This window comes from Dendrobates tinctorius, unplaced genomic scaffold (assembly GCF_039654945.1).
Source record: "Dendrobates tinctorius isolate UK_male_01 unplaced genomic scaffold, ASM3965494v1 ptg000143l, whole genome shotgun sequence".
Classification (NCBI taxonomy): domain Eukaryota; kingdom Metazoa; phylum Chordata; class Amphibia; order Anura; family Dendrobatidae; genus Dendrobates; species Dendrobates tinctorius.
In genome coordinates this window covers 23789248-23809438 of record NW_027361810.1, presented here as the reverse complement: position 1 = coordinate 23809438, position 20191 = coordinate 23789248, and the positions used below count along the sequence as shown (strand labels likewise).

At 47.7% G+C, this 20191-nt stretch overlaps 1 protein-coding gene across 1 annotated transcript in view; it reads right to left on the bottom strand.

Annotated features, from left to right (window-relative positions):
• The window catches only part of KIF5C (kinesin family member 5C), a 41199-nt gene that overhangs the window by 13667 nt on the left and 7341 nt on the right, over window positions 1-20191 (bottom strand). The window contains exons 3-17 of the mRNA XM_073545588.1: window positions 16662-16735; window positions 16070-16174; window positions 15841-15889; window positions 15569-15624; window positions 14346-14433; window positions 13246-13370; window positions 13029-13133; window positions 12344-12492; window positions 12112-12260; window positions 10166-10341; window positions 6093-6161; window positions 4469-4675; window positions 2676-2822; window positions 2177-2365; window positions 1536-1653 (exon numbers count right to left, since the gene is read on the bottom strand). Of these exons, the coding sequence (XP_073401689.1) occupies window positions 1536-1653; window positions 2177-2365; window positions 2676-2822; window positions 4469-4675; window positions 6093-6161; window positions 10166-10341; window positions 12112-12260; window positions 12344-12492; window positions 13029-13133; window positions 13246-13370; window positions 14346-14433; window positions 15569-15624; window positions 15841-15889; window positions 16070-16174; window positions 16662-16735 (1806 nt within the window). The remainder of the gene's footprint in view (window positions 1-1535; window positions 1654-2176; window positions 2366-2675; window positions 2823-4468; window positions 4676-6092; window positions 6162-10165; window positions 10342-12111; window positions 12261-12343; window positions 12493-13028; window positions 13134-13245; window positions 13371-14345; window positions 14434-15568; window positions 15625-15840; window positions 15890-16069; window positions 16175-16661; window positions 16736-20191) is intronic.

Genomic DNA, 20191 nt, shown 5'->3' with positions numbered 1-20191 from the left:
TAAAGATATTTTTAAAAACTTTGATTTTTTTTAACACATATATATATATATATATATATATGCAGTGTGTGTGTATGTGTATATATACACACACACACTGCATAGACATATACACAAAACAGTTTTTTATTTTTATATAGCGCTAACATATCCCTTTTACAGTTTGCACACATTATCATCGCTGTCCCCGATGGGGCTCACAATCTAAATTCCCTATCACACTGATAATGTAATGTGGGAGGAAACCGGAGAACATGGAGGAAACCCACACAAACACAGGGAGAACATACAAACTCCTTGCAGATGTTGTCCTTGGTGGGATTCGAACCCAGGACTCCAGCGCTGCAGTGCTAACAACTGAGCCACCGTGCTGCCATATATAAAATCATGTTGACAGACAAGAAGCGCCAGAAGTGGGCGGAGTCACTCCCATGGGCGGAACAACGACAAGACACGGCCGATGTGCTCGCTGTGCCACCGAGGGAGCCCAGGACCTGCGCTGCAGAGGGAGCCCTCCTGCCGTTTTGTGAATGCTGTCCACATAGACCCCAGCTATACTCATGGCTGCCATCCCGGTACCTTATAGAGACGGATCCTCCGGAGCTGTAACGTCAGGTACCAACCATGATGTCCAACCTCGATCCACCTTCCCTTTGATAGGGAGGCGGAGAGGGACCATCTGCCTTCCAGCATCATCCGCTTTGTATTAGTGGTGATGCTCTGGGGAAACCGCGGACTGCACTGGGGCTTCAGTATATCCCATGGGTTTAATGCCTTGGGATGGAACAGAGTCACGTTCGGCTTTGGGCCTGGCTCCAGAAGGGTTACGTGGGGGCGACACCCCATGTTCCCATCTGTCGTAGGTGTGGGGAGAACTGGGCCCAGGGGGAACCCGTCGCCCCTGGATCGAGCGCAGGCATAGGGATGATGCAGGAGGGGGTATGGGGAGGCAACACTCCGCGTTCCCACCTGTTGAAGATTCGGGGAGATCGGGACCTTGAAAGGACCCGTCGCTCCTTCTCGCCATAGGAAAAAGTAAAAAAAATAAAAATTTAAAATAATAAAGACCCAAGTGCCTCCTACAGACACTAAGCAAGAACTGGTTCACGATAGAGCCAGCAGAGGGTGTATACTGCGGAGGAGGAGTCACTTTCTTTGTCTATTTGCTTAGTGTCCTCTTAGTGGCAGCAGCATAACACCCAATATATATAACATACATCATTGATATGATACAAATATAAAGAAAAATCAAAAAGTTTTTAAAAATATATTGAAAACATGTGATCAAAAAGTTCATTTTCTGATCACACATTCCCTTGAAGACAAGTGAACCATCTTCAGAATTCCCAAACAGTTCTATAAAATTGATTTCTCTTTAGATCAAACCGGGAAGCAAAAAAATGTGGATAAATGACGTTCCTATCATCTAGAGATACGAAGCAAAACTGGGGGAAATGTGCACCTTGTGCAGAAGAGCTCAAAAATTACACGGAATTTTCAGAGTTAATAAGCTATAATTGGAGCTGACTGATTACCTTGTGCATGGAGTTTTGCCAGTTCTTCGTTAAGAGAATCCTGCGCCTCCTCCAGCTGTCTGCGTCTCTGCTCCATGTTTTGCATGTAATCGGTCAGAGATTTGATCTTTGCTTCATGCTGGTGGATGAAAAAAAAAAAAAAAAAAAAGAGGCAAAAATGAGTAAAAGCTTTGAACTAAAGAAGAGAAAGAGTTACAGGCTCCATATTTCTGCCAAATGCCTTCTCAAAAAGGAAGAGGATCTGAACTTCAGCGCCACCAATTGTGCAAGGTAAGAATCCTAAAATTCAATATCATCCCTTTAACAAGCCTTGTCATATGACTTAGGATAAAAGCCAAACCAGACACTGTTTTCGTAGACACTTGTTTCGGGGCGTTTGCCGCCTCATCGGTGCAAAGCAAAAGGTCTGATTTGGCTAGATGAGAGGCCTCGGACGGGGTCGGGAGGTCTAAGGGGTAACGTCTCTTTTTGTTCAGTAAATTTTAACCTGCGGGAATGCTATATAATAAATCTATAATAAGGAACTTGAGGGGGAAAAAAAGGGCTTATATGGGCTATAGGGAACTTTTGGGCCCCCCAAGGCTTCAGGGTCTGGGTGCAGAGATACTCCTGCATCCGTTTTGGCTACGAAAGCTACCTACCTGGGAGCCGAGCAGCTGACATGCCGCAAGCTCCTTTTCGGTGGCATTTATTTTGCGGTTTGCCTCAATCTGTGCAGTCTCCAGTTGTTTGCTGCGATTGACCAGAGACTTGACCTCAGACTTCATTTTGCTAATGTACAGACGAGCCATGGTGAACTCCTCTTCAATGACGCCATTCACATCGGCCAGCTACAAACAAAAAGAGATGTACATGGTTTGTAGGACACCACCCAGAGCAAAGAGCTAACCTCATAAAATTTGCCAAATGAGTGTTAAAGGGGTTGTGCAAAGTTTGAAAAACCTTCGAGAAACAGTCCCATACCCCCTGCCTCTGCCTCGTATTGCACTTCGGCAAGTGAGTGGGGCAGAGGAACGAAACTCACACAACCTGTGAAATGGAGTGATGCTTCCAGGTTCTGAAAACCCCTTTAACGTTTCTATGAATTATTGAGACCACCCAGTCCATCCAAAGGAGCCTCACGGCAGTAAAGGTCTTTACCGTTTTCACATCATTCGTGCCGATAATGCTGCCGATCTCGCCCAAGTCCTTCAGCAGCAGATTTAGGATCTCAGTTGCCCTCTTCTTCTGGTGGTTGCTGAGTTCTTGCAGCTGATGAAGTTCACGCTGTGCTGCGATCAGACTGGTCTGTGAACAAGGAAAGTCACCGGATTGTTAAGGACTGAAGTTATATGTGCGATTCCCAGCTTTTAAAAAAAATGTTCCCTCGATATTAAAAATAAAGTTCTATAACTTTTCAAAGTTTTGTTCAAAGTTTACACTGTTTTTAAGATCAGTTTGCTGTCACTGAAAGGAAACCATTGTCGGGGTCATCAACACTGGAGCACGGCTCATCCAAGGATTATTCCCAAGTTATAAAATGAGAACGTTTCTCTAGTGACCTCTGGGACCTTCACGGACCCTAGGACTGACCCTTGCGGGACTCCAACTGATAGGGGGCGAGGTGAGGAGGTGGTGGCCAAGTGGGAGACGCTGAATGTCTGGTCTGTTAGGTATGACGAGATCCAAGATAGGTCCAAGTCTGTGATGCCAAGAGATGAGAGGGTCTGTAGTAATAGGGAATAGTCCACTGTGTCGAAGGCAGAGGACAGGTCCAGGAGGAGGAGGACAGAGTAGTGTTGCGTGGATTTGGTAGTTAGTAGAGGCAGCTTCAGTGCAATGGTGCTTCTCCATTTACACCTTTGGCCTGGGACAAGTCATACAATCTCACGGCTTTCAGTATCACCTCTATGCTGATGACACACAGATCTACCGCTCTGGGTCCGATATCACATCCCTACTAACCAGAATCCCACAATGTCTGTCTGCTATTTCATCCTTCTTCTCCGCTAGATTTCTAAAACTTAACATGGATAAAACAGAATTCATTATCTTTCCACCATTTCACTCAACCCCCTAACAGACCTAGCCATCATAGTCAGTGGCTGCCCACTCTACCCAGTCCCGCAGACTCGCTGCCTCAGGCTAACCCTGGATTCTGATCTCTCCTTCAAACCACATATCCAAAGCTCTTTCCACTTCACGCCGGCTCCATCTCAAAAATATCTACCAAATCCGCACATTCCTCAACCACGACTCTGCAAGAACACTAGTGCACGACCTCATCATCTCCCGCAACCTCCTGCTCTGTGGCCTCCCCTCTAGCACTCTGGCACCCCTGCAATCTATTCTAAACTCTGCTGCCCGACTAATCCACCTGTCCCCCCACTATTCCCCAGCCTGTCTCCTTTGTCAATCCCTTCACTGGCTCCCCATTACCCAGAGTCTCCAGTTCAAAACCTTAACCACGGCAGACAAAGCCATCCATAATCTGTCTCCTCCATACATCTGTGACCTTGTCTCCCGATACTTACCTGCACGCAACCTCCGATCCTCACAAGATCTCCTTCTCTACTCCCCTCTTATCTCTTCTTCCCACAATCACATACAAGATTTCTCCCGCGCATCACCCCTGCTCTGGAACTCTCTACCACAACATATCAGACTCTCACCTACCATCGAAACCTTCAAAAGAACCTGAAGACCTACCTCTTCCAACAAGCCTACAACCTGCAGTAACCACCGATCCACCAAACCGCTGCACGACCAGCTCTGCCCTCGCCTCACCTATCCCTTGTAGATTGTGAGCTCTCGTGGGCAGGGTCCTCTCTCCTCCTGTACCAGTCGTAACTTGTACTGTTTAAGATTACTGTACTTTTTTATGGATACCCCTCCATACATGTAAAGGGCCATGGAACAAATGGCGCCATAATAATAACGGATCGAGCTTCTACCGTTTTCTGCGTCAGCTCATCGGTCAGCTGCTCGTTGGCTTTGGTCTTGTCCTCCACCTCCTGAGACTTATGGTCGTAGTTTACAGCCAGCTCTTCGAGGGCCTGGAGAACTTCCTTGACTTCATCCTTGGCGGCGTCGTTCTCAATCTGAAGCCGCGTCAGCTCCTCCTGGATTTTTTCATAATCTCTGCGTGTTGAAGCCAGGAGCTGTGAAAGCAAAAAATAAAAAATACTAAAATATAGTATAAGAGACTCTACCAAAAAAAGAAGAAAAAAGAAAAAAAAGAAAAACAGGACCCTCTTTTTTCCCTTTCATCCAAGCAAAACTTTGGACTTTATGTGATACATAAGTGTGACCGCAAAAGAAATCTATCAATGGTGCTGGTGGAAAAAATTGCAAATTAATGTAAATCCACATAGGACACTGAACAAGCAGGGGGTCCGGACAGCAAGAAGCCCACGATCTGTTCGTGGGCTTGATTTTTTGCAGAATGAGTTGTAGTTTTAAATGACACCACTCATTTTACCTTATAATGTATGGGAGAACAGGGGAAAAAAATCTAAGTGGGGTGAAATAGTGAAGAAAAAAAAAACTGAAAAAAACCACCATGCAATCACTGTTTTTTGAGGTTTTGGTTCTTGGTTCTATGGAGATTACAGTGCGGTAATAATGCCCTGGCAATAGGATTCTCAGGGTCAGAACGATCGTGGCGATACCAAACTTGTATAGGTTTTCTAGTTTGTTTTATTGTTTAAATTATTGTGGTAGCTAAAAAAAATTCTGAACTTTGTAAAAGAAAAAAAAAAAAAGAAGAAATTCCAGGCCAAGGATCTGTATGAAGACTTGTGTGCGCGCGACGAGCTGTGTTTCTCAGGTAGCCATTTTGGAATAAATTACAATGTTTTGCTATTTTTTTTTTTCATTTTTGCTTTTAATTTGGATAGTGAAGTAAACAAATAACAGGAATTTCATAGCCTTTTTTTTAAAGTGTTTACTTTATGGGTTAAATAATGTTGTATTTTGATAGACTGGACACTGATACAAAATATATATTTTTTGTTCTTTTTTGGATGGGAATAAAAATACGTTTGTGATGTAAACATTTATATTTTTCTAAAGTTTTTAAAACTTTTTTTTTTTTTTTTATTACTTTTCACTTTTGTTTTAGTCCCCTCCATCTCCTTAGGGCGATGCTTTCATAGCTTGTACTATATGATGCAGTAAAACAGGAAAAAGCACCAAGATGGCGGTGACGGAGGTGGGGGGCTTCAGCTGATGGCTCATTTTAGAGACAGATGCTGGCTGTATAACAGTTCCAGAGCCTGCACCCTCCCTAGCACGTGGTTTCATGTCCTGGAAAGGGGTTAAAAATCAAAATACTGACAGTTTTTTTTATTTTTATTGGAGCACCATTATTTGGAAACTGCAAATCCCCTGTACAGACAGGTAAATAATAGACTTTTGGTGACCCGCAGGCTCTGGGTTTACAGCACATATTGACGCCCTCCAAAAGAGCATAGAAACGAAGAGCAGATATTTAATAGTACTTCATCCAACCATCCGCATATCGCCTGCCATAGAAGTGATGACTGCACCACTACATCCATCATAAGCGCCATTCACCTCGTCCTGGTCCAGCATCTGCTGCTTCAGCTTCTCGGTGAACTGACTCTGCTGATTGATTTCATCATCCTATGAATAAATAAAGGGAAATATTAATAGTCGTGGACATCACAGACCCGATAACTTGAAAATGAGAAATGCAAAATTGCAGTCCCCCCTTTGTCTGGATTCTAGAGAGGAGGGGAGGGTAAGCATGCACACTGTCGCTCCATTCAGGATGGGGCTGCAGACCCCCGTTGCCTGGATTCTAGGGCGGAGGGGAGTGTATGCATCCACACCATCGCTCCACTCAGGACCGGGCTGCAGACCCCCGTTGCCTGGATTCTAGGGCGGAGGGGAGTGTATGCATCCACACCATCGCTCCACTCAGGACCGGGCTGCAGACCCCCGTTGTCTGGATTCTAGGGCGGAGGGGAGTGTATGCATCCACACCATCGCTCCACTCAGGACAGGGCTGCAGACCCCCGTTGTCTGGATTCTAGGGCGGAGGGGAGTGTATGCATCCACACCATCGCTCCACTCAGGACCGGGCTGCAGACCCCCCGTTATCTGAATTCTAGGGCGGAGGGGAGGGTATGCATCCACACCATCGCTCCACTCAGGACCGGGCTGCAGACCCCCGTTATCTGAATTCTAGGGCGGAGGGGAGTGTATGCATCCACACCATCGCTCCACTCAGGACCGGGCTGCAGACCCCCGTTGTCTGGATTCTAGGGCGGAGGGGAATGTATGCATCCACACCATCGCTCCACTCAGGACCGGGCTGCAGACCCCCGTTGTCTGGATTCTAGGGCGGAGGGGAGTGTATGCATCCACACCATCGCTCCACTCAGGACCGGGCTGCAGACCCCCCGTTATCTGAATTCTAGGGCGGAGGGGAGGGTATGCATCCACACCATCGCTCCACTCAGGACCGGGCTGCAGACCCCCCGTTATCTGAATTCTAGGACGGAGGGGAGGGTATGCATCCACACCATCGCTCCACTCAGGACAGGGCTGCAGACCCCCGTTGTCTGGATTCTAGGGCGGAGGGGAGTGTATGCATCCACACCATCGCTCCACTCAGGACCGGGCTGCAGACCCCCCGTTATCTGAATTCTAGGGCGGAGGGGAGGGTAAGCATCCACACCATCGCTCCACTCAGGACAGGGCTGCAGACCCCCGTTGTCTGGATTCTAGGGCGGAGGGGAGTGTATGCATCCACACCATCGCTCCACTCAGGACGGGGATGCAGACCCCCCTTTATCTGAATTCTAGGGCGGAGGGGAGGGTATGCATCCACACCATCGCTCCACTCAGGACGGGGCTGCAGACCCCCCGTTGTCTGAATTCTAGGGCGGAGGGGAGTGTATGCATCCACACCTTCGCTCCACTCAGGACAGGGCTGCAGACCCCCGTTGTCTGGATTCTAGGGCGGAGGGGAGGGTATGCATCCACACCATCGCTCCACTCAGGACCGGGCTGCAGACCCCCCGTTATCTGAATTCTAGGGCGGAGGGGAGGGTATGCATCCACACCATCGCTCCACTCAGGACGGGGCTGCAGACCCCCCGTTGTCTGGATTCTAGGGCGGAGGGGAGGGTATGCATGCACACCATCGCTCCACTCAGGACAGGGCTACAGACCCCCATTAACTGGATTCTAGTACGAAGGGGAGGGTAAGTATGCACACCGTCTGGATTCTAGATCCCTTATGTTAAAGTTGCTGAGGGTCCCAGCACATTGACCGCCAGGGACGGGCACGTTATCCCTCATCCGAACTTGGAAATTTGGCAATAACCCTTTCATATCCTACACGTTCCAACTGAAATTTGAGTGTGCCGCCATGTGGTGCCGTCTGACGGTGCAGGATGAATCGGAGGTACAGAGGGATTGCAAAGACTTCTAGGAATAGTACGGTAAGTATTCTCTCCCGCACCTTCAAGACCCCAAGAAGATAGCCCGCCTCAAGAAGAAAGGAAACAGATTCTTGCTTTTTAATTAACGGATTTCCCAAATAGTAGCACAAGTGACACATGGGAGGCAGAAGATATATTCCATTCTCACCATCCCATCTGCAAATGGCTACAATTATCAGGCAGTAAAAACACATCATTATGAAGCAGCGGCCATCATTACTACTAATTATAGCTAATTATTGGAGCACAACGTGGAAGAGTAAAAGCAGCCGAGATAACGTGCATCGTCTGCTGCCGCAGAGCTGGGTCCAGAGGCGGCGAGAAGTCGGATAAGAGGGATACGGGAGATACCCAAAATCCAGAACTGGAAACAGCTGATCGGTGCAGTGTCCAAAATGCCGCTAAAGGCAGAGTAATGGTTAATAGCTGCGTGATAATTGTAGTGCACCGTACGACTATTAACCATCCATCTGCTTCTAGGTACAATCAGCCGTGGTCTGTGCCGATCAGCATGCTGGTGCAGTTTCTGCTGCATCTCAGGCACACCGCAGCACAACATAGAAAACCAGTTTTCTGGAAACGCCTGTTCGATGGCCGTTTTTTTTTTTTCTTGATTTTCTCACCCTCCCTGAGTTCAGCACTAAATCTATGCTGCTCCAGATGCCGGTTATTGTCACTTCTGCCAATGAGTAATCTCAGCGCCGTAACTTGGGCACAGCTGCTGAGACCACCGATTGGCTGCATCAAAATTAATGGACTGTCCATGTAGTGCATGGACGGGGGTCCCCCAGAGCAGCACCTTGTAGCCCTTCTCCACTCAAAATTCCCTAATAGAATATCTGCTCCTAGATGGCGCTCTAAGTATGGAATGGACAAGGCAACTGTTAGGTGGATTCATAACTGGCTTAGTGATCGGACCCAAAGAGTGGTCGTAAATGGCTGCACATCCAGTTGGAAGAATGTCTCAAGTGGGGTACCACAGGGCTCTGTCCTGGGCCCTGTATTGTTCAACATCTTTATCAACGCTTTAGATGAAGGAATTGAGGGTAAACTGATTAAATTTGCTGATGACACAAAGCTAGGAGGGATAGCTAATACTAGAGAAGAGAGAGAGAGGATTCAAAAAGATATAAATAAACTGGAGAAGTGGGCAGCAACAAACAGAATGGTTTTTAACAGGGAAAAATGCAAAGTACTACATCTGGGCAATAAAAATGAAAAAAGCATATACAGAATGGGAGGAATAGGGCTAAGCAACAGCACATGTGAAAAAGACTTGGGCATACTAATAGATCACAGACTGAATATGAGTCAATAGTGTGATGCAGCAGCAAAAAAGGCAAATGCAATTCTAGGATGTATTAACAGAAGCATACAGTCTAGATCACGTGAAGTCATTATTTCCCTCTACTCCTCTTTGGTCAGACCTCATCTGGAATATTGTGTCCAGTTTTGGGCACCACATTTTAAAAAAGACATCAACAAACTGGAGCAAGTTCAGAAAAGAGCGACCAGAATGGTGACCGGTCTGCAAACCCTGTCTTATGAGGAAAGGTTGCAGGATTTGGGAATGTTTAGTTTGCAAAAGAGAAGACTGAGAGGAGACTTAATAGCTGTCTACAAATATATAAAGGGCTGTCACATTGTAGAAGGATCAACTTTATTCTCATTTGCACAAGGAAAGACTAGAAGCAATGGGATGAAACTGAATGGGAGGAGACACAGATTAGATATTAGAAAAAACTTTTTGACAGTTAGAGTGATCAATGAGTGGAACAAGCTGCCACGAGAAGTGGTGAGTACTCCTTCAATGGAAGTCTTCAAACAGAGGCTGGACAGACATCTGACTGGGATGATTTAGCGAATCCTGCTTTGAGCAGGGGGTTGGATCAGATGGCCCAGGAGGTCCCTTCCAACTCTACGATTCTATGATTCTTGTGTAGCTCCAGCCTGTGTACAGATGCCGGACATGTGTAAACACACCGGCACCACCAGGACCTCCAGAAAGTGGAGGGAAAGCTAATAATGCTCATCCTAATAAGTGGCTCCAATGGTTCAAATCAGGACTATGTGAGCGGAAATTCACATGTTATAATGTTTGCCTCCTGTTAAATGTTGCCATGGGTCCCTATTATGGACACACTTCTTAAAGACCAGACCGAGCAGCGTCACAACCTTGTCATCCAGCTGGCGGTACAACGAGGCAATGTCGTCGTCGTATTTCTTCTTTTCCTTGGATGAGATGCAGGCAGCGGCCGGGGACAGGTTGTCGATGATGGGAGTGTTGTCGCATGGCTCCAGGCTCTTCTGATCCTTCGAACTCATTTGTTCATCCACCGGCACAGCTTCCCCTATCATCAAAGGCACGTTATAGTGGATATCGAGCAAGCGCAACAGAACAAAATAATTTATAAAGGAAACAGGATTTTTTCTCTCTTAGCATCACTGAACTACAAATCAACAGCTTATCTACTTCCTAGCAGAAAGCGAAATAATACAAACTCATGATACAACCACTAGAGGGAGCTCTCTGCATTAGGATTTGCACACATCAACAGTAGTTTTCTGTGAGCTCCCTCTAGTGGTGGCAGCAGGAAGCCAAGATCTGACTATGCAATGGAGAACAGAGGATTCAGAGCTTTGTAGCAAAGTGTGAGATGAAAACAGAAGTAAATAAAATCAGAAAATACAGTTAAAAATCCTCTCTTATGGGATTCTTCAATATATAGAACCCAAAAAATATGTAATATATTTAATATCTTTCCATTATTTTTTATTATTGATATCCATTTCCTTTTTACTTCCTATGGTGACGGAGAAACTAAGGAAGTCTACTCTGCTTTGTCATATGTGATAAAACCCACTGAAGCCCTAATCACATCTGTGCGGAATATTCTCTGCAGCCGGCATCGCCATGGCAACATCATCGCACTAATCAGAGAAAAACATCCACCGCTATACAATCAGTGAGAGCCCCCCTCCTCCGCCCCAGACAGAGCCGTCCTCAAAAAACATGAACGTAACGCAAGCTAAGAAAAAAAAAATTGTGTTTTGTTTTTAAAGGCGCCCTATATGTTAATACGTCACACTGTTATACTGCAAAATTACATTACCGCCAATCAATAATTCTGTTCATTAGCTGCATGGCGATAATCCCAAGTAATGAGAGTGGATCGCCATATATTGCCGTATACAGCGGCTCCGTCCCTGACATTCATGAAAGGTAAAACTTCACTTCTCCATTTCCACCACTAGGTGGCGACTTAACGATAGTACGGCGCATGTCATGAAGGGGTTAATGTTTAAGTCTCCTTCAAGGCTACATCCACTTCCGCAAATAAGACAGACTTTACTGACAGTTGGTGCGTATTAGACTCTATGGAGAGGAGTTAAAGAGGTTTTCCACTACTAGGACAACCCCTTCTCATACCCCACGCTTGCTCCCGATAAAGTAAAAAAGCCTATACTCACCTACTGTACCGCCGCCGTTCCAACGGTGTCGGCCCACATGCGACTGTTGTGACACGTGGTGCCCGGGGCCCAATCAGCGCTGACGTCACTGTCTCCGCCTTCATACAACTTGAACATGAAGAGGAAGTCAGAGATCACCCACAGACCGGACTTCTTCTTCTTGTTCAATTCGACAGAAAGCGGGGCCAGTGACGTCAGCGCTGACTGGGCGCCAGGTTCATATGTCACAGAGCCACATGAGAGCCCTGGTACCGCGAGAGCCGACACCACTGGAACGGCACGGGAGGAAAGTATAGGGTTTTTTATTTTATCGGGGGCAAACATATAGATCAAAATGGAGTTTGTCCTAGTAGTGGAAAACTTCTTTAAAGGGAGACACGGACATTCTGCTGCAAGTTCTTCTAAAGTAACAGTTACATTTCTCCATAGAACTTTATAAGCACCAACTGTCATCTCCTATCTTAGTAATGGGAAAGTCTGTGTTCACTGAAGACACATTTCCCTCATGAATTGAGAACTATGTAAAGTCTGATAGAAACGAAACATTGTAATACAGTTTATGTTTCATTTAGGAATTAAAAAAAAAAAAATTAGTATGGACTCAAAATGTGTTCTTCATGCTTTTCCATTTTCAAAAGCAATTTCCTTACCGCCTCTCCACCGGTTCAATTCCATCTCAAGATGCTGAATGATGTTCTTAAGTGACTTGTTTTTGTCTTTCTCTTTCTCGTATTTCTTCTTCCACTCCTCGGCAGTCAGCTCCAGATTGACAGACACCGTGTTCTTAATAGTCTTGGCCCTGGTACAGGAGATGCTCTAATTAACGGTGAGGACGAGAGCTGCGCTGCGGTATTACGGGCCGTATAGAAATGGACTTTTTACCGCTGGCCGAACATGAGCGTGGATTTAGTCTCGGCCTCGTTGAAGATGGATGGGGAGCAGCAGATGATGATGGTCGTCCGACAGTTGCCACCAAGGGAGTCCTGCAGTATCCGGGTCATCTTACTGTCTCGGTACGGCACGTGGCTTTTCTAGGAAACAGAGGACAAGGCTGAGAAAGAGAGTAATAAACGGCCACCGTGAAGATAGAGGGGGATGCAGCATGGAGGTCACGCTGCAGCTCCTCTACTGTTACTGCAGCACCATTCACTTCATTTTAAGGGTCTTGGTAGGTCAGTGAGGATGGATTCCCAGATCCTAGCAATAATATAGATCTCTACAATATTCCATTACGTTGTGATCTGTGGGGGTCTATCATCCAGCACTGATCCTGAGAATGAAGGGTTTTAAAAGGGTTGTCCGGGCATAGATATTTGATGACCTGTCCGGTATAAAGGTTCAAACATCAGATCGGTGGTGCTCCATCACCCGTGACCCCCAAGGATCAGCTGTTATTTGCTCCAGTAGCGGCTGGATGTAAAAACACTTTGAATGGAGCTTCGATCAAAGTGTAGCAGCCGCTGCCGGGTACTGCAGAACAGTTCCTACACTTTTGCATAGAAGCTGAGCTGCAGTACTCGGCATTGGCCGTGCCATTGTTACTCACGCCCGAGATCCCGGCACTCACCGTTCCCTCTGCCAGAGCGGAGATGACGTTGCCCAGTGCAGATAAAGATTTATTGATGTTTTTAGCTTCGTCCAAAACTGCTCCTTCAGCTCCAGTTTTGCTGACCTAAAAAGGATGACGGAACTGTAACGGATCAAGTAAATCTGCCCGGAGGAAAGAACGATGTTTCTCGCCCCAAGGCTGGCCGTGGGGGTAGATTATAGCCCCGCGCTCTCACCTTTTCACTTCCCGCTAGATCCACCAGGTAGAGTTTCCCGCAGAGCTTCTTCTCCGTCTCAATGTTTTCTTGTTTTATGTTAATTAGGAAAATGCTGTGACTCCTGGAGCTGTGCTCGTTCATATCTGCAAGGGAAACGCCGACCCGACATTAGTCCGAGGATCCATTTATATCGTAGAAGTTCTTAAAGTGGTATTCATGGATTTGTGCTGTGAACTTATAACTAGTGATGAGCGAGCATGCTCGGACAAGGCGTTATATGAGCATGCTCGTGTGCTGATAGAGTGTCTTCGGCGTGCTCTAATACTATGTTAGAATCCCTGCGGCTGCATGTCTCACCGCTGTACAACAGCAGCAACACGTAGGGATTGTCTGTTTGTTAGGCAGTCCCTGCATGTGTGGCAGCTGTTTAACAGCAGACATGCAGCCGCGGGAACTCGAACACACTGAACACAGTCGGATAGCACCAGATCATGCTCAGATAACACCTTATCCCAGCACGCTCGCTCATCACTACTTCTAACACAACATCTAGTACATGCAGCGCATTCTCATCCGCTCGCCCCATTTGTCTGTTTTAGAGACTTTCTGCACCTTGTCTGACAAGTGGGTGCGGTCTGCTCCAATAAGGGGTACGGTGCAACATGCGACACCAGGTGCAAAAAAAAACAAAAAACCCAAAAACCTTCAAAACTTACACCAGACAGTTGTAAAATGTATAACACCGCAAGAACCGCTGTGACAAATCAGTCGCTCTTTAAGACTGTCTAAGTCTACGTTTGCACAGTATTGATAAGCTCTTCCTATTTTACCCCGCAAGTGACATTGTTGCATCTTTCATAATTTGAAAAAAACGACTAAAAAAAAAAAACCTGATGGGATCCAACAAAGCAGGCTACAATGAAAGGGGATTGTAATAGGGTCTGTTTTTTGCTCTCCATAGGAACATCGCCCCTCCTGTTCTCAGGCTTTGCCTGGTATTGCATGCACTTGCATGGAGCGGGGCTAAAATACCAGACCCTGTCTGAGAACAGGAGGGGCGAACTTAACTCCTCATCTGTTAATCTCAGTGTAGGGTTTCTGGGTCATCGGGAACTCACTCGTGACGGCGACGTGTCTGTTCGCCTTCCCCTCGTCGATCACATCCATCACTTCCTCTGGACTGGATACAAACCTCTCCGTACAGCCCTGAACATGGGGGATAAAAAATGCAAGAAAATAGAAGACAGAGCGTGTCATAGGACAAGACGTTCAATAATGGAAACAAACACTGTCGCACGGCATATGGGGGCCTGTAGCAATAGCCCCCCACAATATAGATTATTGTTATGGGTCCCCCCTTGTCAACGTCTCATCGGATTATTGAGATTTCCTTACGGGGGGCTCCATGGGGGGCCCTCCTCCGTCTAATCACTCAGATGACAGTCAGTGATCACTGTGGCATTTTAAAGGTTAAACTGCCGCGATCGAAGCCGGCTCCCACTGCAGCAGTTCCTGGCAGTAGTCGGTACCCGCCAGTTATGGGGTGGACTGAGCACGTGAACCCTCTCCATACAACTCCTCCTGACTTCTGCCGTACATATAGAGCTGATGGGACCCCCCTCTACTCATGGACCCCCCATAGCAGCTGCAAAGTCTGCCGACATAGGAGCATTTATGAGAAGCGAAGCCAAGAGACTGCCGAGCTCCAAGTCCACGATCACAAGTGCAAAAACGCTGCATCTTGTCTGCACTAAAATACGCAATAATGATCGCTCTGCTGCATTTCGTTGCAAGCGGGCTGGGATAAGGTGTTATCTGAGCATGCTCGAGTCCCAATCTAGTATTTTGCCGTGCTCGTAAAAACTGCTCGATTCGCTGCGGCCGCATGTCTCACTGCTGCAACACATGCAAGGATTGCATAACAAACAGCCAATCCCTGCATGTGCTGTGGCTGTCGAACAGCAGCGAGACATGCAGCCGCGGGGACTCGAGCATATTATTCTAGCACGCCGACGACACTCGATTAAGACTCGAGAATGCTCAGACAACACCTTATCCCAGCACGCTCGCTCAATACTAGTAATTACCCTTTTTTTTTTCTATTTGCTTTGGAGCTTTTTTTTTTTTTTTTTTCTTTTTAGTGCAGACACGACAGAATCCGCACTTTAAAAACAGAAATGCATTCATTTCACAGTTCACCAGCGCCTTTAAGGGGCAGGAGTTTTCATGGAATCACATCCACTTGGCTTTACAGCTTTTCTGTACACGTAGGTTTTACGTTGCGTGTGAACACAGCCCGACGAGGTCAGGACAGACGTCCCTATACTGCGGCAGCTCGCACCTTCACGTAGGGGACGCGGTTCTTATCTTCGTGCACGGCCAGGTTGGTTTTAGACACTGCGGGGAAATGATATAAAAAAATGGAAATAAACAAACAGGGAAAAGATTTTGAAGATTCTACAGTTTAATCATCGTCAGTATTTTGTAAAATTCAGGAAAAATGTCAGAGAAAAAAAACAAAAAACAACTCATCAGCCTGGATCCATCCAGCAGGACGGCCAGCACGGATGAGTGGACAGGGCCCCGTCAGATCCGCGCAGATAAGCTTCTTACCGTCCAGTAAATCCCGGATTTTGTCTAAATAAATTTCAAAGTAAGAGACCTGTAAGAGAAAAAGTGAGGCTGTATGAAGGGCGCGGGGATGAGGCGACATCCGCTACTACTTAGGCAATAGGTGCAGATTCGGGGGCCGGAGGGGTCACAAACTCCGATCACAGGGTCTACGTGCAATCGGTCATCCACAGACGGAGGTCCGGCTCTGCACAAGCGACGGCAGATATACCTTTATATGAAATTCTAGGTTTTCGTCCATTGAATAGATGTGATCGAATATGTCCCGGGAGATTCTTGGGAGGATTCCCATCAGCTGAGGATCGTGCAGCTTCCCCTGAGAAGAGAGCAAATGGGACGTGAGCAGATGAAAGCCGACATGGCGGTCGCTCGGGTCCTCATCCATCGCCATTATTCCCATATATCACGTAAGAATAAAATACCGTTACATATAAGAAAACCAATCTACTGGATATGGTCAGAGATCAAACATAAAATGCCCTCGAAATCCGGACCCAAAAGCCCATGAGATTTGTACCTCAGCACTTTCCATTTCTCGGAGGATCACCCCCTTTACATCAAAGGTCCCGATCAAGTGATCGGTGAGGTCATTTTAGGAAGCGCCGTCACTTTGTGATCAGTGATGGTCTGAGCTCGGCAATCCACAGTGCCCCCCTTTACCATTAATCTTCACAATCACCCCCATAGAGCGGTGCCGGAGGGAAGGATGGAGGGGACTCAAAACACCTTCACTGTTAGAATCGATGGAGGTCGCAGCAGGCAGATTATAAAGAGTGACCGACCTCACAGATCTCTGCCATTACCTCCATTGTGTGGGTTTTTCCGGACGATGTTTGGCCGTAGGCGAAAATGGTTCCATTATAACCATCCAAAACATCTGAAAAGGAAAAAGAAAAGATATTTCTCTTACACATTAGTTGTGGAAGGTGTCAGTGTACGGCTGCCCTCTGGATCGTATCACTATCTACTACTTTCATACTAGGAAGGCTAGGAACCCCACTGCCCCAATCAGACCCCACCCCATTCCCCCAATCTGATACAGGGAATGTGGAGGAGGAGGTCTGATGGGGGGGTGGTCTGATAGGGGGGGCCTGATAGAGAGGGGGGTCCCCCTGATAGAGGGTGGGTCCCCTGAGAGATGGGGGTTCTGATAGGGGGTCTCCTGATAAAGGAGGGGTCTGATAGGGGGGTCCCCCTGATAGGGGGGGGTCTGATAGGGGGTCCCCCTGATAAAGGGGTGGGTCTGATGGGTGGTCCCTCTGATAAAGGGGTGGGTCTGATGGGTGGTCCCTCTGATAAAGGGGTCGGTCTGATAGGGGAGGTGTCTGAAGGGGGGGTGTCTAATGGGGGGTCCCCCTGAAGGGGGGGTCTGATGGGCGGTTTGGTGGAGGGGGTCTGATAGGTCTGACAGGGGGGTCTGATAAGGGGATAAGATAGGGTAGACTGATGGTGGGGTCTGAAAGGGGTTCTCCTTGATGGGGGGGCCTGATAGGGGTCCCCTTGACGGGGGGGGCTGATAGATCTGACAGGGGGGTCTGATAAAGGGGTCCCCCTGACAAGGGGGGTCCCGCTGATGGGGGTCTGATAGAGAGGGGGTCCCCTTGACGGGGGGGTCTCATATGTCTGACAGGGGGGGTCTGACTGGGGTCCCCCTGACGGGGGGGGGGTCTGATAAGGGGGGAGGGTCTGATAGGAGGGGCGGTCTGATGCAAGGTGGTTTGATGGGGGGTCCCCCTGACAGGGGTTCTGATAAGGGGGGGTCTGGTAGCGGTCCCCTTGATGGGGGGGTCTGATAGGGGGAAGGGGTCTGATAAGGGGGTGGGGGTCTGACTGATAGGGGGGTCTGATAGGGGGGTCTGATAAGGGGGGAGTCTCATGAGGAGTCTGATAGGGGTCCCCTTGACGGGGGGTCCGATAGGTCTGATGGGAGGGTCTGATAGGGGGGTCTGATGGGGGAGGTGTCTGATAGGGGGGGTCTCATGGGGGTCCCCCTGATAGGGGGTCCCCTTGATGGGGGGGTCTGATGGAGGGGTCTGATAGATCTGACGGGGGGGGGTCTGATAGGGGCAAAGTCTGATAGGGGTCCACTTGATGGGGGGGTCTGATATCATCATCCCAGTAATATAGGCTGGATGTGAGGTCTGTGTGTCTCTACCAGCAATACAGGCTGGATGTGATATCTGTGTATATTCAGGGTACTGCTATGTTTATTAGTGATGTCACTGGCAGGCGTTATGACGACACAGCACAGGAATGATGTAATGTTGCAGAGAAAGGATGATGCACTCAGCGGGTTCATTGTGGGGCAGATAAGATGACGCCATATTTGTCATCATTAATTGTACCTACTATATGTGGGAAAATGGGCCACATACAAGCTGCGATCCTTACTACCCTGGTAGTTGCAGCCATTGTTACCTGCTATTAACCAGTTCTGGGGAAAGACTGACACTAATAAAAATAAATAATGAATGACAAAAGAAGAAACATGATCATTTCAGACAGTTAACGCCTCTATATAAAATAGATAACAAAGGATCCACCATTCACAACAGGTGATGTCACAGCTCACCTCCTCCTCTGTCAACAATGACATTTACCCAGAATAGAGCATGCTCAGTTAATGCTTCTAAACACAGAAATAGGGTCTGAGGCAGTGTAAAGCTGAAAATGTCCATGTGAAGAACAAGTACAAGTCCAATATAATTTAGTGAGAAATATATTTATTAGTGCTGTGAATTATAAAAAAAACAATCAAAACTTATCAAAAGATACATTTAACAAAAAAATAACCTGATTTAAACAATAGGCCATTTTCTGATAGGGGGCGGTCTGATAAAAAGGGGTCTGATAAAGGGCAGGTCTGACGGGGGTCCCGGAGGGGGGGGGGTCTGATAAGGGGGTGGGGATCTGATTGATAGGGGGGGGTCTGATAGGGGTGCCCTTGACGGGGGGTCTGATAGGTGTGATGGGGGGGGCTGATGGGGCAGTCTGATAAGGGGGTAGGGGTCTGATTAATAGGGGGGTCTGATAGGGGTCCCCTTGACGGGGGGTCCCGCTAGCAGGGGGGTCTGATTGATAGGGGGGTCCCGCTGATGGGGGGTCCATCTGATAGGGGGGTCTGATAAAGGGGGGCTGATAGGTGTGACAGGGGTTTGATTGATGAGGGGGTCTGATAGTGGTCTGATAGGGGGGTCCCGCTTATGGGGGGTCCATCTGATAGGGGGGTCCCCTTGACGGAGGTCTGATTAGGGGGGGTCCATTCCCCGGATTAGACCCCCCATATGTCAGACCCTTCCCCCTGTCAGACCCCCCTCGTCAGGGATCCAATGTCACGATCTCACCTTCAGTTCCTGTTTTGGAACTTGGAGCTCTCTGGCGCCCCCCTTGCCCCAGTCAGGGAACTATACCTAGGATAAGTAGTCCCCTATGGATCTCAACATCTCTGCTGGGAGTCATTGAATGAGAACCTTTACGGCAAAAAGTACGATATTTGGCAGCAGCATTTCCAGGACTCCCAGCACCGCGTGCTACCACCGCATTCACTGGACAGACCATCGGAAAACCATGATGGTTCCCACTCACTGACAACAAGCAGAGATCTTGAAATACAAAGTCTAGTAGAAAATTGCAGAACAGGTCGTCATTACGCCACGAATAGGCATCAAGGGATGAGACCTGAATATCCCTTTAATAATAAAAGGAGAAGAAAGAACGTTTTTAGCCCCTGGCGGGCGCCACTGTTTTAACCCTTAGGCCATTACTTGGGGGTGAGTGAAAGGCGAATTTGCTCTTCTAGCTCGTAGTTTAGATTTCTGACAATGACATACAATTCCATCTGGTGTCAGATCGTCACCCCCGCCACCACGACAAATGACTCTGCTCTGACAGGTGCAGAAATCGACGCCCCCCCAGATATTATAAGCCGCCTGTCACCGGCTTTGGGATTGACGTCTCCTGAAACAACTCCAGAAAGGGAACAAAGAGCGACATTTCTGCATCATTGATTTACAGCCAAGTGCAATATTCACCGAAGACCCTGCTACGAGATCCAGGAGGCTGGAAGCCCCCCCTCCATTTATCAAGGAGGTCTTGCCTCCTTCCTGTGTCAGCGTGGATAGCGGTCGATAATGGCCGCATCAGACAAAATAAAATGCGCATAAATTATCTTCCCACCTGCCCCAATTTATGCACAAAGCAGCAGCTTCCACCTGTAATTAGGGGCCTATTATCAGTCTAGAAAGTGGTCGGAAACACGGCGCGGTCATACACGACGGCAGAGACGGATAACCGTCAGCAACGAGGAAAGCGGGGACAGAACGCACGCCGTACA